The sequence below is a fragment of the Streptopelia decaocto genome (genome assembly GCF_964273445.1).
Source record: "Streptopelia decaocto genome assembly, chromosome: 6".
In the NCBI taxonomy this organism is placed as follows: Eukaryota; Metazoa; Chordata; class Aves; order Columbiformes; family Columbidae; genus Streptopelia; species Streptopelia decaocto.
This window is the reverse complement of record NC_138660.1, coordinates 34,038,751-34,058,624: the sequence shown is the minus strand read 5'-3', so window position 1 is coordinate 34,058,624 and position 19,874 is coordinate 34,038,751. Positions and strand designations below refer to the sequence as shown.

Here is a 19,874-nt window from a genome sequence, read left to right as displayed (position 1 = left end):
TAAATCCACTTTTCAGGTTGCACACATTGAGTGTCCTTGATACAGAAGGGGACAGAGACCTGAGGGATCGGTGTTCAGGTGTTGAGTCTACTGTAAGCTTCTGGTTGCTGCCAGGCCAGCTTCTTTCTACGCTGCAGCTGGTGTTCTCCATGATTTAAATGTTTTTTCTTAATATCCTACTTAATTTGTAAACACGCTGGGTTAGGCTTTGCTCATTGTATATAAATGTGGAATAGCACAAGTTCCTCAGCCCACCCATCAGAGATGGGAGGGGAATTGAGCTGAACAGGTTGGCATATAAGGCATGTTTTTCTCAAAGCACATTGACTTGGGGTTCTATCTTGAGTGGGAAAAGAGAGAGGAAAGTCTCTTTGTGGTATCAAATCAGAGAAAATATTTTCTCTGAGTGTCATTTGCACATTTTGGGAATCAATATTCTTTCCTAATTACTTATACTGGATTTGAATAACCTCTCCCTTCCAAGGGCATTAAGTGTCCTTGCTGGTTTTTATCTAGTAAAAGAAATGACGATTGCTCCTCATTTTCTCCCTCCATCATGCCATTTCAGGTTTCTATGGGCACCATGCGGAACCGAAGAAATGGCAATTTTGAGAGTTCCAGGCTCCTCTATTCCAGCATGTCTCGCAGCACAGATGTGTCCTGCAGTGATGCTGTGAGTATCTGGTACATTCCTGGTAAACTTGGGTGCTGTCTTGAGAGTAGACACCAGAGGTTATTAATAAGTTCATGTCAGGAAGAAGGATGATGGATTTTTTTTTCAGTTTTCTCTTTCTGGAGAAGTTTTCCCAGCCAGGGACACTTCCAGCAGTAGCAGCTTTGTTTACATGGAGAAAGCCTAAGGAGGTATTGCATTTCTTTTGATCCCTGTAACTCTTTATTGTGCTTCCTCAGTCGCTTCTGGTTTTAAATCCTTTTTCACATTTCAGTTAGAGACAAATCCTCTGTCGCTGTAAAGAGGAACCCGAGCCTCTTCACGTTTCTTGATGGCAAAGGCAGACAACATATAATTGTGTTAAACATCCTTTGAAAAGCCTCAATCATTTGCTGATCGCAGCGATTGTCTGGCAGTTTTCTTGCTTCTGGTGGGCTTGCAAGAGTCCTAATGACTCGCTTTTAGGGTTTTAGCAAGTGCTTACCTCTTCCTTTTATTTTTTTTTTTTTTGGTCTTGAATAATTGTGGCTTTTACTGGCTAATTATATTCTTTCACTTTCTGTGTTTTGGATATTATACTGTTTCTGCTTTTCTGCTTGGAGTGACTTGAACTGCTGTTTAACTATAGATGTTCTGTCAAAATGGTAAACTAAGCTACAGCTGTATGCCTTCCTTTTTCATCCCAAACTAAATCCTGGTTTACTAATCCAAGATGTGCTTAAAAACAAACAGAAAAACCCCCAAGCCTCAAAATCTTTATCAACAAGTGAGAAACTTCTTGTTCTGCTTTGCTAGCCTGCAAAGGCAGATCAGGAGTCAATTTGCATCCCCCAGATTTGGAAGCTTCCTGTGCACTTGTGGAGTTTCATGGTTACTATGAGAGTTAATAGTTAAACAAACTGGAGAGATCTTGCATTCCAGTGAGCTCACATAAAGCATGACTTCAGTTGTTCAGGTCTCCTGCTGGGGTCTTTTTGTGTTGAATTAAGGTAGCCCCTACCCAAGAGGACATAAATGTGTATGTGTATATATATATATATATTTTTTTTTTTTTCCTTGGAAAGAGTGTTTACTATATTATTTTAAGCATTATCTAGATGAGAGTTAACTGCTGGTTGAAAAATATCGTCGGTGCTGCAAGTTATTAGAAAACATGGCAACGCATGCCAATAGAAATGTTCTATTTCGAGAAATAGTCTGCAGCCGACCATATTGTGCTGCTGCATTTGTGAAAGGTGTTTTCTATGTTGGTCTTTTGGATTAAAAACTAAAAATAAGCTCTTCAGCAACTCTTAAGGTATCAAATCTGGTTTGCTCTTACAGGTATTTTTTTTGGAGGGGCAAGCCTTATCTGCTGCCTCCTAAATAGATATTGTGTGTCATAGATATAAAAATACTGGTATCAGATGTTTTTTGGAATGCTTATTTGTGATTTTTAAGTCTTGTGTCCTTTTGACTCCCATCAGTACTTTCTAGTTGCCTCCCATCATCCACTTTGAGAAAGGAGACTTATGAATTTCAACTATTCACTTCGTGTTTAAACTGATTATGCTGTTCCTGAGGTTTCGCATGTTGAGTGAGTTATCAAAAGTAATATTTTTCTTTTTGAAGGATTTGGTCAACTTCATTCAAGAAAACTTTAAGAAGAGAGAATGTGTCTATTTTACAAAAGACACCAAGTCAATGTAAGCAGACTTTTTCCCTTGTCCAAGAGGTGTGGGGGATAGGGGGCTGGGAGCTGATGGTATTTCTGCCTGCAAAGCCATGTGGCAGCGATTGGGGGAAAGCAAACTTTTTTTTTCTGGTGAGTTTGACTCCAGCAGGGCAACCTCACCTCTGTTTTGCATGCTTGTACAACTCCTTTCATGGTCACTGCTTGTTTGCAGTGGCTATTCTGCAGGCATGGTCAGAACAGCTGTAAGTCTGATGGTCAGAAAGGCACCCTGGAGTGCTACTCTCAGCTCTAGACCAGCGTTTTCCAAACTGTTTTGATTGCACACCTCGTCAGTAATAATGTTGCAAGCATACCTCCAACATATGTTTATTTATGAACTATACACATCTACTAATGTGCTTATATTTTGAACGCTATGAAACATAAAAATAACAAAGGATTAAATGAAGGCAAAATAAACACTCTTTTTTTTTTTGAAGTTCATTTAATACGTCCCCCACTTTGGTGGCCACTGGCCTAGGCTGTCTGGAGTTGGTGAAAACACTAGAAATATATCAGTTTGACTTATTCCACAAGGAACTTAATGCAAAACTAGGGGCCTGACCTTCGTGCTTACTGTCAGCATGCCTTCCAGCAGCTCTGTTAGAGGGCTTTCATATAAAATTCCCTATTTGAAGCATAACTGTGGCAATACATAGGTGCTTTTAGGGATGCAGTAGCAGCACTAGTATTGGTGTATAACTATGTATGTATCAGAGGTTTGCAGAACTTAAATTTTCCTTTTAAACCCAATCACAAATTTTATGCACAATTTTTTACAGCAGAGGCAGGTGGTTGCTAGGTTTTGCTCAAGGCTGATGTTCTGTTAAGGTATATTATTCTTGCTCCATTTTCAGGCACAGTTACTTATGTGATCTAAGTGTGAGGACTATAATATTGCTGCTTTTTTTTTTTTTTCCTGTAATCTCAGAAGACAAGTGATCAAACTAATGCAGCTGCACAAGTCCTAATATAGAGCTCTGAGGGCTTCTCAGTAACTCCATTCTCCTCTGAAGCTGAGAGGAAAAATGCTTTGGAGAGAGAGAGAGGGAGGGAAATTAGTTTCATTTCAGAAAGTCTTGAGGTCCTTTTCCGCCATCTAAAATGGGATGTCTGGCAAAGGACCAACAATGATGGGAGAGCTGGTTCTTATCAGCTTCCCTTCCTACAAGCCTACTGGGAAAGTACTGCAAGTCATACTTGATACTTGCTGGGTTATTTTTTTTGTCTATCTATTTTTAAGGTAAGCTGGTTTTATTTTCAAGCTACAGCAGAGTAGAAGAAACCATATAAGTTTTTTCTCCTTCACAGAGATGTGGAGTGACTTGCCTTCACAGGAGGGCATTGCTCAATCTCATGTGCAGTCTGCAAGTGAACTGTGAAGGTCACTGTAAGCACACAAATTTATGCCGTCATCTTGGTCATTTTCAGCCAAGGCGTTGTTTGATTTGTTTATTTTGCCCTGAATATTGCCAAATTGCACAGTGCTCTTAATAGTGTTGTTTCTTTTGCCTTGTCTCCCCATCTTTTTTTTTTTTTTTTTTTTTTTTTTTTTGTGCTGTTATCACAAAAATAGCTGCCAGCTCCAGGTTTGCTGCAGAACAACGCTTGTTAGAAATGTCCTAGTTGAGCAGGAGCTTTGAAGGTGGTTTCTGTTTCTGTTTTCGGAAGGAAATTTCTGTTTCTTGTTAACCAACTTCTCAGAACTTATTTATCTGTGCTCAGGGTGATAACTGTGAGGTTTCATGCCTATTCACTCTTCTTTCAGGGGCAACTTATGTAAGTGTGGATACCCTGAAAATCAACACATAGAGGGCACTCAGATTAATAACAATGAAAAATGGAACTACAAGAAGCACACTAAGGAACTTCCTACTGATGCCTTTGGGGACATTCAGTTTGAAAACATGGGAAAAAGAGGAAAGGTAAGTGATTGTATCAAGGGCATGTGCAAGGCCCTTGTTGGGTGAGCCATATTCAGAGTCCTGAATCCAACGCCTCTGGAAACCCCTGAAAAGCTGGGAAAGTCAAGCTGAAGTTAATTTTATTCTAATGGGAAGGGGCTTCCACAGCTGAAACCAGGACAAGGAGTTTGGCTATGAAGGAGACAAGCCGATTTCTTCCACCTTGATAATAAGTAACAAAGAATAATTGTTTCTATGTTATTTGTTTCACAGGCTGATGATGGGAGTGAAAAGAGGTTATCTGTTTCCGGACATGACAGCAGAATGGGTGAATGAGGGTGATGCTCAATTATTACTTTTCTTTTTTCATCTAGCTGGTTTTACTGTAATTGCCCATAATACAATTCAGCACGTCCTGGGCAAGGAGGAAGAAATTTACACTAGATCTGTGATCTCTCTCACAGACTCTGTACTCTGTGTCACTGGGCAGTTACACTGGCCATTTGGTGGTCCGTGTCTACACTGAAAAGTCATGGTGTTGAACAGCAACTTAGCACCATTTTACCAGTCTTAGTGGTGAACCAAACATGATAAGCTGAAGTGCAAGAATGATCAAGCTCCTGATGAAGGTGCATTGTGATTGTCTCACTTCAACGCCAAGATAAAGCTGGGTTTTGGAACAGTGCACCTTTCCAGTGTGGACTAACTTATGCTTTAGAAAGAAAATTGTGTGAGGGTGCACATCAGTGTAACTCTTGGGATGGAAGCATGTGTGATGTGCTTTGCCTTTGGAGGTGCAGTGAGATCCAGAGGTGATATCCAAGTTTGATTGGAAGGGCTCTCTGGAATTTTCTGGGCAAAGCTGTTCCTCAAAGCATGGCCATGTAGAGCAGGTTGCTCAGGCACATGACTGATAGAACTTTGAGTATTTCCCAGGATGAGTAGGCTATAAACGCTGTAATTTCAATGGGGTTGTAGGTATCAGTGGAAATTGAGAGGTTTTGTTCTGCTTGGAGTGTGGTGGTGTTTGTGTCTTATGGTGTGTGGTTTGTTGTGGGTTTTTTGTTTGTTTGTGTGTGTGTTTTTATTGTTATTATTTCCTGGGGTTTTTTTTCTGGGGACAGTGGAAGGGTAGAAAGAAGAAAATAATGTTGCTGCTTCTGGTGATTTATACTGATATTGTGTGAGGAGTCGCATGTGGCTCATCTGCCTCCTCTAAATGACTGATATTTACCACCAGCGCAGCTTGCTTGAAACATTCAAAATAAATGAGGAAGATCAGAGAATGCTATGTAAATTAATTGGGTTTGTTTTATGCAAAGTAGCAGAAACAGGAGGCGTTTGGCTGTTAGGTAAGACTGAAGGTTTTGAATCACTCTTAAAGAGATCCAGGTACTTCACATATTTGTTGATATGCATATTTTAGCTTCATGCCACTGTGTTGTAAGCTGCTGTGTACCTTTATTGAAAGAAGAAATTATGTGCTCTCTTGCAAAATTTCTGAGTTCTCAGAGCTTAAATGTTCTTTCCTTACATTGTGTCCCCCTTCCTACCTTGGACATTTGTTTGTGTGCCCATAGTTGTTTCATGTGGAATCTCAAGGCCACTGTTCATCTTTCAGAACATATTTTGTTCAAATGCTGTATGTAAATCTGCTAATCTATCCCATCAGCACGTTGCCTGCAGTTATGCCTCTATTCCTCATTCTCATTCCCTGTATTGCAAGGTACCTGCTGGTCTTCAACACTGCAAAATGTTTTATTTTGATCTTGTGTACAGTGGGGAGAACTTAAAACTCAATGTAACATAGGAGTTGCAGACTATTATCCATGAAGGATGGGAAGTTTTAAAACCATCATTCTACCTTTTAGGGTGGATGAGTCCTAAAAAGCCCTGAGCAGAACCAATAACATTTCTACATTTATTAAGTCCTGCTTGCACTTTTATTTTTGCAGCAGTGCTTAGATCCTGTAACATCCAAGGACATTGCAGTTGCTATATTTTATGTTCTGGTAGCCCTCAATCTGAAAAAAAATGCTTCTCCTGAATGCCTTTCTGAGTTCAGCTGCTGAAAAACACTCGGTATCACCTGTGTTTGGGATTGGATCGGTCGTTGTTGGGGTGCACCAGCCGAATGCACCAGGAGATGGCACCGTTGTACCTCGGAGAAAGAAAGTGGCTGAACTGAGGGTTTTCCCAGCTTCAGTGAGAGCCTGCAGAGGACTCTGGAGGTGGCAAGTGCCAAATACAGAGTTGCTGGAACATTGAACGCATAGATGAAATTAAGTAATTCAACCGGGAACCTTAATTGTTGATGTAGCAAAGGTTATCGTACAGATACAAGGTACTTGGTGTACCAGTGGGGTTTAGGAGAAATGCCTTCAAACTACAGAGCTAAAAAGATTTGCTGTGGAGCAGTTAGTGCTTCTGTTAGGGATTTCTGTTCTGTGGGGGATCCTCTCTTGGAAAACACCCAAGGCTTCATGTGGGTGACAATTCTTAGAGCAGAAGCTGTGGGAGTCCCTTAGCTCTCCTGTGTGGGTGCTGGAACCTGCTGGGCTCCTCTGGGATGTGCTGTTCTGAGCCAGATGCCGTAACTGCTTCTCTGAACTCATCCTGGAACAGATGAATATGTTGTTTCATTCAAGTTAAATGCCTCTTCTTAAAATTAGTCCCTTGGCTTTGCTCTCCTGCAAATACTGGGCAGCCTATACAAGGTCTGCTGTGATTCAGGTCCAAGTTACTCCCTTTTGTCCCCTAGTGTGGATTGTATAGCTATGACTGGCTTCCAAAACTCCATGTTTAAACTACTAACAGTGACGAAATTGTAAAGGGGGTCTTAAATATAGCATAGCAAAAAAGCTGGAGAGCCTTTTACAGAAGGGGAGAGATAGTAGGTCCATCTGAAGCCAGTTTATCTATCTAGTGTGCTTTTTTTAATACTTCTACAGTGTTCAAGTTTTACCAGAAGTTTGATGAAGTTATGTGTTATACTTAAAATACTGTTATGGGTATATGTTATGATAGGGACACAGTGCACATGGAGCCTGGAATTCATAGCTAGTCAAATTAAAGCTTTAATAATGTAATCAAAATAAGACTGTAATTATATAGTAGTTCACTTATAATGCTACCACTAATCCATAATCCAAGCTATAATTATCTTTGTTACAGTCAAAATTTTTATACTGTGAACTTTTTTGGTGTTGTGTTCATCCTTCCAATGTTCCTCTGAATCCCAAGGTCAGTGCTCTTGCCTGCCTCAGGTGGAAGGAGGGTTCAGAGGCTTCATGCTGACTCTGGTGATTGCTGAAGTGAAGATTTTGATACTGATACCTTCCTCCTTGGTGGTGTTGGAATTATTTTTATGGATTTATTTCAAGACACTCTGTTTATACTTTTTCAGTGGTTCAAAATTACACAGTTCTTTTGGTTGTATTTGTTACTTCTAAAACTTGTTTTACTTGATTTACAAGGCTGCATTCAAATAGTGACCATTATTGGCCAATGTGATTTCTTTTTACACACTGGGACCTCTCTCTTTTGGTGCCTGCATTCTTCCATGTCACCTTTTATTTGGGTCATAAATTGTTCAATACCCACAGAATAACCATTTGTTACTGTTATAAATTAAAGCAAATTGAATGTAGACAATATTTATCGCACTGCTAGACAACTGCTGTTACAACTATACTTAGCTCAGGCCAAAGAGATCCCAGGAGTCTGCATTCTCAGTTCAGTACAAACCTTGTAGAATTTTACTAGTAATAGCAAAATTCATATTTCTGGGGCCACACAATTTAACTTCTGCCATATTAAGGATGTATGCAGCAGAAGGTGGCAGTGCAGCCTGAGTACTGCACTACCCACTGACCAGGGTATTAGAGGTGCAGGCTGCAGTTTTGGAGCTGGACTTGGAAACAGTGGAGCTGGGAGATTTTCAGGCCACCAGTTCTGTTCCTTGCTATGCTCCTGATCTGACACTACTGCTTCTGTTCTGCTCACAGTAAGACTGTGCCTTATCTTCGGATCTGAGTGGTGATCTGTCAAGAGAGGAGAGTACCTTGCAGGTCCTAGTGATAGGTGTCTGGTTGTAAGGAGAGGATGAAGATGCTTTAAGAAATAAAGATTTAAGCTCTGATACTTCATAACTTCACCTTTTGTCTCCTGGTGTTTGGAGTGACAGTGTACATTAGAGAATAAAATGCCATTCCTGGTCTTTTCTCAGCTACCACTATTTATACCTTGCCATATTTATTTCTCTTATTTTTCCTCACCCAAGTACATCCGTTTGTCGTGTGACACGGATTCTGAAACACTCTACGATCTCATGACCCAACACTGGCACCTGAAAACCCCGAACCTTGTCATCTCTGTCACCGGGGGTGCAAAGAACTTTGCGCTTAAGCCCCGTATGCGCAAGATATTCAGCAGGCTGATCTACATTGCCCAGTCCAAAGGTAAAGACCTGTGTATGTGTCTGTATTATTTTATTGCTGCGTAATGCTGTTGGAGCAGTAGCTCCAAGGGTTGCCAGGGAAGCAGGGCATTTGGTTGGTTTCTGCTTGGATGGTGCACTTGGGGTAAATGTGACCTAAAGGTCTGGAAGTAAAAGGGCTGTGAGCTAGTCATCAGGGTGCTCATGATATCATAAATTGTGTAGTGTATTGTTTGTGTTTAACTGAAGAATAAATGTCTCTTTTGAGGGGACTGGGCTGTGGTACCTTAAAGATAATGCTTTAGGAGGGTGGGTATTCCACTACATTCTCTGAGGTTATTGCATGTTGTCCCCAGGGGCCTGGATTTTCACAGGAGGCACGCACTACGGACTGATGAAGTACATTGGGGAAGTGGTCAGAGACAACACCATCAGTCGGAGCTCCGAGGAGAACGTGGTGGCTATTGGCATAGCAGCCTGGGGCATGATTTCCAACCGAGAAAGTCTGATTCGCAGTGGTGATAATGACGTAAGAAACATATACGGGTTGGTGGGGAAGCAAAGAAGAGGCTTGGCTGTCAGTTGTACAGATTATGTCCCTGACTGACCCCTGCTCTCAGCAATAACAGTATCTGTGCTAGGCTGATGCTATCAGCGATGTGATGATGAACTGAGAGGTCAGTCAAACTCTTGTATGTCTGGCAAAGCAAACCTCAGCAGGGTGCTTTCCTGTGCAATGTTTGTGTAGAAGCACATCTGTCTACTTAGCCTGAGCTACTGTGTCAGAAACAATTCAACCTGGGGCCAGCTTTTCTTTAGTACATGTAGCAGTGAGATAAAAATATCAGGTGCTCTTCCCAGAACAGGAGGAAATGTAAGTGTTCTCGTGTCCAAGATGGTTGCACACATCAGGCCTGGTGGGAAGTATTTCAGCTGTGGGCTTAGTGTGTCTGTGTGGAAATTCAGCTGCTCTAATTTCACTTCTGGTAGAGCATTAGGGAATAACCTCTTCCACAGATACTCTATTAATAGCTGCTGTGAAATAGCCAATAGTGGGGATTCCCATGGGCTAAGACATGTTGTACGTGCTGCTGCTGTTACAGATCTTGGCCATAGAATCATTTTGGTTGAAAGATAACCTCAAGATCATAGAGTCCAATGACAGATCATCAGTGCTCTTGTCCTATCTGTTAGATATCCTTGTTTTTTGTCAACTAGATGTTACAGAAAATGTTTAAAGCCCATCCTGCTCGATAAATAAAAACAGCCCAGTTTGCTGAGGGCTCTAAGGAGGGTTGAGGGTCAAACTAGATGATCTCATGAGGTCCCATCCTACCTAAAAAACTGTGTGATTCACTGAGGTGTTGAAAGTTTGCCACAGATGGAATTTTCTAGTGACTGAGGAAGCATGCATTACCTAACAGGACCTTTGAAAAGACCGAACTGTTGCAAATAACTTCCACTGTTCAGTTGGCTGAAGTGAAGTTACAAGAAGATCACATCAAATCAGGCCAGTCTTGTAAAGAGAAGCTTTATCTGCAGATAATTATGCTGTGCTCTAGTATGGGGTTTATCTCACTGTCTTCTGCTGCTGTTGGGACTGCCAGTGAGCAGTGCCTTGAGTCAGGAAATCCAGACTCCTGACTAAGGAGAATAGTTGATGGCTAAGGAGTTCAGCTGTCAGCAGTTTGTCCCTAAAGGATTGTGCATGCTTTGCCCTTGGTTATCTGTTAAATGCTATGCTTGTTCTTCCAGGGGTACTACTTGGCCCACTACATAATGGATGATCTCAAGAGAGACCCTCTCTATTGCTTGGATAATAATCACACCCATCTCTTACTGGTTGATAATGGCACCCATGGGCACCCAACAATAGAGGCGAAAGTACGAACTCAGTTAGAAAAGTACATTTCGGAGCAGGTTATCCCAGGTATGTGTGGGCATCAGGCTGCAGATGTCCTACTCCTTAGTTCTTGCTTTGGGGCTAATTCCCAGTGATGTTCTGGCAACAGGAGAGTACTGATAGTGTCCCATGAATGACAAGCTGGAAGGGATGGTGTTAACTGTGTTGCATCTTCAGCACTTTAAGGAATAACCAAGCTTCTTCAGACCAATACTCCTGCCCTCATCTTCCTTTCTGTATGTGATAGTAGTCCTTTGTAGGACATGACAAATAATCTGTTTTTGGCTATACACCCCTTCCCTTACTTCCTGCTGGGCTGTCTGTTGGAAGCTGACCCTATTACGTATTTCCCACCTGGCACTGATTTCCAGGTAACTGAAGCACAACTACACAGCAGCTGAAATTAGGCTTTTCCTAAAATACTTATTTTTGAGTGTGATTGATCCATCTGAAACCTACTCCTAAATAATTTCTCTTTCAGACTCTTCTTTGTCAAAATGGAAAAAAATCAAAAGCCTCGAGAGGAAATTCTTAGTTAAAGATTTTTACCATGTACCTCAGCTGAAGCATACTTGCTGTTAGTTATGACAAAGCGCCTAGCATCATTATGAAACTTGGTATTTATCTTTAACTCCTAAAGCTATAGGATTTTTAGCGTTCCTTTACAATTTAAAATGTGAAGTAAGAGGTTCTGAATCTTAACTTGTGATAAGAACCTTGCACCTAGACTCAAAATGGTCAAAGCAGTAGGTAAATGAAAGAAAATAACATGTTGTGGGGACTTTGGAGCTAGTAAAAATTATGATTGTTTGGAGAAAAAAAGCATTTTCTGGAGGAGAAGGGTGTCTGAAGCCAGCTATGCAAAATGTCAGGCAAAACTGAGTTTTCATTACAAACAGGAGAAGCTGTTAATATATGTGGCAAGGTCAACAGTAAACTAATATTGTCATGTTTGCTTGAGCTGCTTGGAAATTCTTTTATTGTACTCAGGAAAAATAAGTTGTTCAAACTGCATTAATGGGTTGAATCCTTTTTTTCTTTTCTTTTGGCATGTTTTACAGAATCTAACTATGGTGGGAAGATTCCAATTGTGTGTTTTGCCCAAGGTGGAGGGAAAGAGACTTTGAAAGTAAGTTTATTTCTTTTACTTATTTCCAGGAGTGATAGTAGGGATATTGCTCTAACATTTAAGACAGACTCCTCCACAAGCAGTGTGATAAAGTAGCCAGTCCTATTACTTATTGAAGCTTGATCAGCACTTGATACAGAGATACTTTTTTGCAATTGTGTTTAAACTTATGAAGTTTGTTTTAGTTAAAATTTTCTGTGCAAAGTTCCTGCCTCAGGCTGACATTGTAGAAAATTTTTGACTGGGACAGTTTAGTTGTCTCACTTGTTCCAAAACAAGTCCAGCACAGAAGTGTTTGCTTCTTGTGTTTATTTGAGCAGCAGTCAGGAGAATCATGTAGCTCTTGATCCTTTTTATACAAATTTGCCTAAACTTTTGTTTGGGAAAACTTGACTTGCCCATGCTCAGTGGTGGTTAGTGCTTGGGCCATACAGGGAAGATCAGGTTGTGTTGGGGATGCTCTGGTCTCTTGGCTGTTTATTAGTGTTACTAGTACATGAAGATACTAGTTTCTGCCTGTTGCTTATTTGCAGGTGAAGCCATTTTCTCAAGGAGTAAACTGAGTCTCTGATTAGCCCACAGTGACACAGCAGGTGTCATGCTGTGGATGTCAGTCCTTGCCATGCCTTCTGCTTGGCCAGGACAGACTCCCTCTTTCTCAGCATCTGTGACTGGTGCATGACAGGAATCGGCTTTAGCAGAGGAGAATTGAAACTGTTCCAAGCTTCTGTTTTAAACTCTGTTATGTAAAGCATGCACTTTAGCCAGGCCCTTAAGAAAACCACTTGAATCTAGTTAGCAAGAAAGAACATCTTGCTTTTGTCATGGACCCATTGTCCAATATTGTCCAATTTGTTTTAATTTCATTTTTTTTAATTTTTTTTTTTAGTTCTCATGAAACTGTCTCTTCAGGTAGCTGATAGATGTTCTGTTTTTCCCCCGATTAATCCTAACTTGCATTGTCTCCTTCTGTGCAATTTGTTGGCAGACAGTTTATGTTCTAGTGACTGTCTTCTCAATGGTGGAAATGCAAATTAAATAAATGTCTTCTATTGTGGTCTTTGCAACAGGATGGCTAATTGACTCTTCCATCATTACTTCAGCACCTTTTATTTCTTGCCCATAAGCCATGTACAACATTGTTGTATGAGAAATTACTTAAGTAGCTACTTGGAGACATACAGTAGCATTGGATTTGAGTATTCTCATGATGCTACAGAAGTGATCTCAGCATAAAAGATTGCTGCTTATACCTGCAGCATGTAAAGCCAGAGCTCATGTTCTTAGCTGTGGTGGTACCTGAGCAATGCTGTGTCATGAACCAGCGCATAAAACAGTGTTGTGATGTGTCCTGCATGCCATTTCCACTTGGCAATATTCCTGATCTGCTGATCAACTCTAAAGTATGGCAGATGGTGATTTTTGTTCCTCAGTTAATGTGTGGTTCTTCACAGCTCCCTGTTACTAGATGAATGTAGTTTTAGAGAGTTGTCATTGGTGAAGGTATCAGTGTGTAGTAGTCTTTGTTTTTCTCACCTAAGTTAAACCTACAGTTTCTTGGCTTTCTTACAAAATGGTAGGTTCTAATAACACAGTCATGCTTCAAGTGATCACCTTTCCCTCTTTGGCTCCGTAGTCTATCAATGTGGCCATCAAGAGTAAGATTCCCTGTGTTGTGGTGGAAGGCTCTGGCCGGATCGCTGATGTTATTGCTAGCTTGGTGGAGGCAGAAGGCACTCTTACCTCTTCATGTGTCAAGGAGAGCTTGCTCAGGTATCTGCCTCGCACCATTTCAAGGCTCTCAGAAGAGGAGACTGAAAGCTGGATTAAGTGGGTAAGTGTGTGCTACCGTGGGAAGCTCGCAAGGCTTGGAAGCGGGAGAAGGGTAAAGGAAACAGGAGGTCTGCTGATTTCCAATTGAGGGATGCTGCTATCTAGTGAGAGCTGTAAGGATGTACAGGGATTCTTGCCACGACATGTCTATGGGCATTTAAAAGAAATTCCAAACTCTTTTGACTTATAGGGATTGGAAAAAAGGGGTGGTGGGGCTGTGGTCTTTTGGAAAGGCAGCACATGTCTAGGAACAGGAGAACTAGGGCCATGTGTTTTGTTGCTGTCTGTTCCCTGGATGCTTTGTGAGTGTTTTGGAGCACTGGCTGCTGGATGTGTCTCGTGGCTGACATGCTGGTTGCTGTTGCCATTCCTTTGCATGCTCTGTGAAGGTGGATAAATTGCATATTTGCTGAATCAGACCTCACACTGCAAAATCCTGCTGAATCGCTCAGGGCCAAAGGGTTATTGCTGTTACCCCGTGGACTTTCAAATTGTAGTGATTGTACTTCAGGATTCTCCCACTTGTTCCAAAATTTCTTTTATTTCTTCCTGCATCCCTTAAGTGTTGGGCAGGACAGGGGCAGATTTCCCTTACAGACTAGGAATGGGATGTTTAAGATTAGAGGCTTACTTTGTCAATGTTTTGCCACAGCAGCATCTGTGCTCCATCTCCATTGGGACTCAATGTTGACTTATGAGTATAGTATACATGGGATACAGCTGAAGGTACAACACTACATACAACAGCAAATGCTGCTTTTGCTATTCTTTGACTCTTTAACCAGAAGTAGAGCCTTCAGGATGTAGTCATTGTTGTGATCCCATATGTAACTGTTTGTTAGAGGAGTAGAGTGGTGTGTTTTTTTTTTTTTTTTTTTTTTGGGAGACTGCAAAAACTGGGGGAGTAAGGAGAGCATCTGCTATCTCAAGTTGCATGGCCAGCGTCAGGAAACTCTTGTAATTCTCTGGTTACCTGACCTTTGGATGGACCTGTTTTTAGATATACTTCGGTTATTAACAGGGACAGAAGAAAATGGAGCTCCAGAAAAATCTTAATGTTCTGTTATTTTTTTAAGCAGTCTTAGTTCCAACAACACTTCAGCTCACTTGAACATTCTGTTACCTTGAGCTAATTGATTTTCTCAATTAACTGCCCAATGCTTTACCTGGGGTCTTGTTCTCTTTTTCCTTTCTTGGTTAATTATCTCCTATCCACGTTCACAGTGAGGAGTGGGCGGTAGCTGTGTATTCAAACTTCAACTGAAGTTCATAATTGGGGATGGAAAATGTTATATTTTTTTATGTACACTTAAGGCTTCTTCTCTCAGCTTTCTGCCCCCTCACTCTTCTTTTTTTTTTTTTTTTTTAAATGAATGTACCAGTGCAAGTTGTTTGCAGGCCCTGGAGAGGCATTCAGACACTCCAACTTCTGTGTGTGTTTTCTTTGATGTGAACCAAACAAAGCTTCTGCTATTGTATTTTAAAGAGCTGTTTACTGGTAAGGCCTGAGTCCAAACTCTTAGTCAGAGCTTAGAAGAATGAGTCCATGGGGCAACCTGCAAGTTCCCCTGGGCAACTTGCTCCACTTGACCCTGTTTCGAGCAGCCAGATATCCAGAGCTATCTTACAATCTCAACAATTTTCTGTTTCTGTAGTAAGCTTACAGGAAATATGGCATGGCCTTCTGCAGAGATAGTCCTGTGGAAGCCAAGTCTGAACTTGCACTCTGAGCTTGGGGGCTGTGGCATCCAAACCTGGAGAGGAAGAACTGTCTTCTGAGCAGACCCTGAGCCTCTGGTTTCCAGCAGGAGGTCTGCACTGGGGGCTGTGGAGCTTTTGAAGGCCGTTTTCCCTGTTTGGCCACCTGGCCACACTCTTCACAGCTTCTGCTGAGCTGCCTTGGAGTGGACCTTGTCCTTCAGTTAAGAATAGCTGAGATAATTTGGCTTCAGTGTGTTAGAATAAAAGTAACTCTATAAGGTTTGGTTATGCGAGAAATTATCTAGTTTTGACAAAGCATAAGGAGGTGGAAACAGTTCTCTAGACATTTGAAACTTGCGCTGTCACAATCTGTTTTTACTTCAAGAGTAGTTTCTAATTACCAAGATTGTCTTTTTGGTTATGATGTTCTGCATAGAGGGAATCACAGTTATTTGCTATATGTTCAGAAGATAATTAATCTTGTACTTAGACTTTAAAATAAATCTCATCATCTGCTTCTATCTGAACTTGATTAAATTTTAGCTGTACATGGAAATGGGACTGAGAAGCAGCTTTGCTACAATGTTATGGGAAATATCTTTTACAGATGCTCTAGGAGGAGATCAATTACTAAACAACCTAGATTGCTTTGAAATTGAACTCTTTATTTTTGTAGATCAAAGAAGTCCTTGAGAACCCTCATTTACTGACGGTTATCAAAATAGAAGAAGCTGGAGATGAAATTGTGAGCAATGCCATCTCTTTTGCTCTGTACAAAGGCAAGTAATTATTTTTGTGTGGTGGTGTGTTTTGGTTTTTTTTTAAGAGATAGAAAAAGGGCGTCTTTTTTCTAGAACAGCCTTCCCTAGAGCGGTGCCATCTCTCCACATTTAAGCTCCTGCCGCAGTGTGGAGCTTGTCTTCATCTGCAGTGGTGTGGACAGCCTACAGCAGCATTATGGGATCTGTTAGTGTGGGTGAAATCGAAACTCAGTCCCCAGATAATTGGGAAGGTGTTCAGCAGAGCTTTGGGGATCTCTGAGAGAAGCATGCAAGTATGCAACACAACTGGGAGTCAGTCAGGAAGCCAAGCAACCCCAGTTACTTACTTACTTACTAACATGAATAATTTGGATGCTGGGCTCTCTACTGCTCCAGTGTAGATGGCTGGACAGACCTCATCTTCCTGTCTGTGCATGGAGAAAGCTCCAGAATATTACAGCTTCTCATGGCATTGCTTTGTGTGGGACCCAACTGCAAATTCTGCAGAATTTCTTTTGTGTAGAGGATGCAGGACATTGAGGAGCCTGAAAGAAATGTTCTGCAGGTTTTGGTTGATGGAGTGCTCCTAGCATCTCATTTGTGGTCTGTATTTGGACCATAAGTATGTCTCTAAGCCTCTAGCATCCTCTAAAATCCAAGCAGGAAGATGTACATGAATCTGGGGAAAGACACTTGATAGGGGTCTTGTCAGGTAAAGTGTGAAAAGCAAAGATGAATAAGTATGCCAAGAAACTCTTCTGTTCCTGGTCTTTTACCTAGAGGATTGTTCCTTCTCTGCAGCTTTCAGCACCAATGAACATGACAGAGATAACTGGAATGGGCAGCTGAAGCTGTTGCTGGAGTGGAACCAGTTGGACCTGGCCAGTGATGAGATCTTCACCAATGACCGAAACTGGGAGGTACAGACCACTTCTGTCTGAGTGCAGTGACATGGGATGGGGAGCAGCGGAAAGAGAGACATCATAACAGCAGCCACTGTCTCAGCATCCCAACCTCTGTGATAAAGAAGAATGTTTCTTTCTCCTAGTACTGATTGCAAACGTTATCTGCCCATGCCAGAAATACTCTAGGCTATCCAACAAAGTCAATTGCGTACAGAAGAATCTGAATCTGATGAAAATGTGGTAGCATGAAGGATAATGTGGCAGTTAGCCACAAGTGTCAGGCCCCTAGGTAAGCTTTGTGTGTCTCATGTATTCCCTAACACTTGTGTTTTGATTTCTTCCTAGTCTGCTGACCTGCAGGATGTCATGTTTACAGCTCTAGTGAAAGACAGGCCCAAATTTGTCCGTCTCTTCCTGGAAAATGGCTTGAATTTGAGGAAATTCCTTACCACAGAGGTCCTTAGACAGCTGTACACCAACAACTTCAGCAGCCTGGTGTTCAAGAACCTGCAGATCGCAAAGAACTCCTATAATGATGCACCCCTCACGTTTGTTTGGAATATGGTTGAAGACTTCCGAAGAGGTCTCAAAAGAGATGACAAAAATAGCAAGGATGAGATGGAGATATGTCTTTCAGTAAGTGACGAACAGTTTGATTCCACTGTGTATCCACTGAAAGGGAAAAAAAAATTGCTTCTGGTATATCAGGATTTACTTTAATAGTCTTGTTCATACTTTACATTTAACATATTGCTTCATTTTACAAATGCATGTAAGGGTCATCTAACTACAGGAAAAATGGGTGAGTTTGAGTGTTAAAATATTTTCTATTAGAGCAATCAATGCTCTAGTTATGCTTGTAATTTATACAAATATAAATTTAGTCTGGTATAAAGTTGTCAGCTGAACGTGAGGAATTTTGACTCTTATACTTTGGTACAGGCTCTTGTATCTTAAACATTGTTTGTTGCAAGGGTGTTAGGCACCTTCTGGACTTCATTTCACTGCCAGGTGCAAATGGATTTCTTAGCTATCACAGCAGAGTAGGTCCAAACATCAGATCCAGATCTGAGTTTCAAAATGGGAGCTCAGATATCACGTAAGAAACTTTAGAAATAATTTTTTGACTTCAGAGATGCGATGCAACACATGTGACATTCAGGGGAAGCTTGGTTTAAAAACGCTAGTTAGCTCTGAGAGTTTCACCTAAGCCTTCTGGTTCTTAAAATTTTGGTTGCTCAGGGGTGATTTTGTGATGACTTTGCCATCCCTGGGTGCTAACTGCTCTAATACAAAGAAGATAGTGGTATGTAAGTTCCTGTCTGATTAAAGTTTTTGTGAAGTTCAGGGTCTTGCTTAAACACAAAAAGCATATTGGTATAAATTTAATATTCCTTTTAGAGGATGTTAATCTGTGTTACCTAAACACAAAGTCAAACTGTGAATAAGGCTATCTGAACTGCATGGGTTAGAGCAGAAGGTGACTCTGGAACAAATATCCTTTAATGCCCACTTCAGGAAAAACACAGAAGCTGTTTCTTCCACACTAAAGAGAAAAATAGAAGGCTTTAATATAAATATAAAATATAAACTCACGTTAATGTAATACGAGTGGCAGATAGCTGGGAAGGAGGATGGGTGAGATGGTTGTAAAAGAAAGAAAATATAAAAACAAGAGTGGCAGGCTAAGATTTCCAGTTGGAAAGAGTTTGAGCTTAGGTCTGAGTTGTTGTTGCTCTTTCTTTCAGGACGAGTGTCCAATCACGAGGCACCCATTGCAGGCTCTATTTATTTGGTCAGTCCTTCAGAACAAGAAAGAGTTGTCTAAAGTCATTTGGGAGCAAGTAAGTTGAATTCTCCTTTATTCCTCTTTGCAAACAGCAGTGATGTTCCTTTGGTTTGTAGCCATTTTCAGATTCAAAACCACAAGAGATAATTGCTTAGATGGCTTTGTAAGTAGGTTTAGTATTACCCATATTGTGTTTGGATGTGCATTTCATACTTTCCTTTCCTAATGTCATGTGAGTCAGCAGTCCAGCTGGCATTTGCCTGTAGCACTATGTTCATCTGTGTTCAAGCTTGGATGCCAAGTTCCTACCCTTTCCACCATATGGATGTGTCCCAATCCCAGGTACTTGGTTGAAATCCATTTCTAATTTTGATTAGACAGGTCACTTAGTGATAATTGTATCAAATAGATTAGCCATGGGCTGTGTGAGGCTAATGCAGGCAAAGCTAATGAATTCTCCTGGTCACATTAGTCTTGGTGTCCATCTTGGAGTGCTTATTCCCTGCACATGTAGATGTTTTGAATGGAAGGGACTAGCAATCTGGGCAGTTGTGGATACACCCAGCTGGTCCAGACTGGTGGACATAAAAAATGGTAGTGTAGCTTGTGGCAGAGCAGGCCCTCTTTTGTGAGTCTTCAGCCAGAGAATAAAAGCTGAGATATAACTGTTAAACACAAGACCTTTTCAGATTGATCACAAAGTTATCACACCAGTACACTGATGCTGTGCTTTATTTTTTTTTGTGGAACATCTTCATTTGCAAGTCTTGACTAGGAACTTAACAGTTGGAAAAAAAAAAAAAAAAAGGGAAAACTTGTAAAGAATATGTCCCATTCTCTTTGCAGAGGTCTTTGCCTGACTTAACTCTCTCTCCATAGACCAGAGGTTGCACTTTGGCAGCTCTTGGGGCCAGTAAGCTCCTGAAAAGCATGGCGAAGGTGAAGAATGATATAAACGCTGCTGTTGAGTCTGAGGAACTCGCTAATGAGTATGAGACAAGAGCGGTAGGTGAGTGCCTTCTTTAAGTCCTTCAGAAATTTAATAGAAGGGGTCAGAAAATAGTTTCCTTTCTTGGAATGTTAATTGTTTTAATGATCTCCAGGTCTGACATATAGCAATGATT

General features: G+C 41.1%; 1 protein-coding gene across 1 annotated transcript in view; it reads left to right on the top strand.

The window, feature by feature from the left end:
* Positions 1-556: 556 nt before the first annotated feature.
* Positions 557-19,874, top strand: part of TRPM8 (transient receptor potential cation channel subfamily M member 8) — a gene marked incomplete at both ends in the record, with an annotated part of 38,184 nt that continues 18,866 nt past the window's right edge. The window contains 13 exons of the mRNA XM_082056383.1: positions 557-673; positions 2,285-2,358; positions 4,156-4,312; positions 8,574-8,751; positions 9,086-9,258; positions 10,485-10,659; positions 11,694-11,761; positions 13,398-13,595; positions 15,972-16,074; positions 16,858-16,976; positions 17,307-17,597; positions 18,710-18,805; positions 19,630-19,759. Of these exons, the coding sequence (XP_081912509.1) occupies positions 557-673; positions 2,285-2,358; positions 4,156-4,312; positions 8,574-8,751; positions 9,086-9,258; positions 10,485-10,659; positions 11,694-11,761; positions 13,398-13,595; positions 15,972-16,074; positions 16,858-16,976; positions 17,307-17,597; positions 18,710-18,805; positions 19,630-19,759 (1,879 nt within the window). The remainder of the gene's footprint in view (positions 674-2,284; positions 2,359-4,155; positions 4,313-8,573; positions 8,752-9,085; positions 9,259-10,484; positions 10,660-11,693; positions 11,762-13,397; positions 13,596-15,971; positions 16,075-16,857; positions 16,977-17,306; positions 17,598-18,709; positions 18,806-19,629; positions 19,760-19,874) is intronic.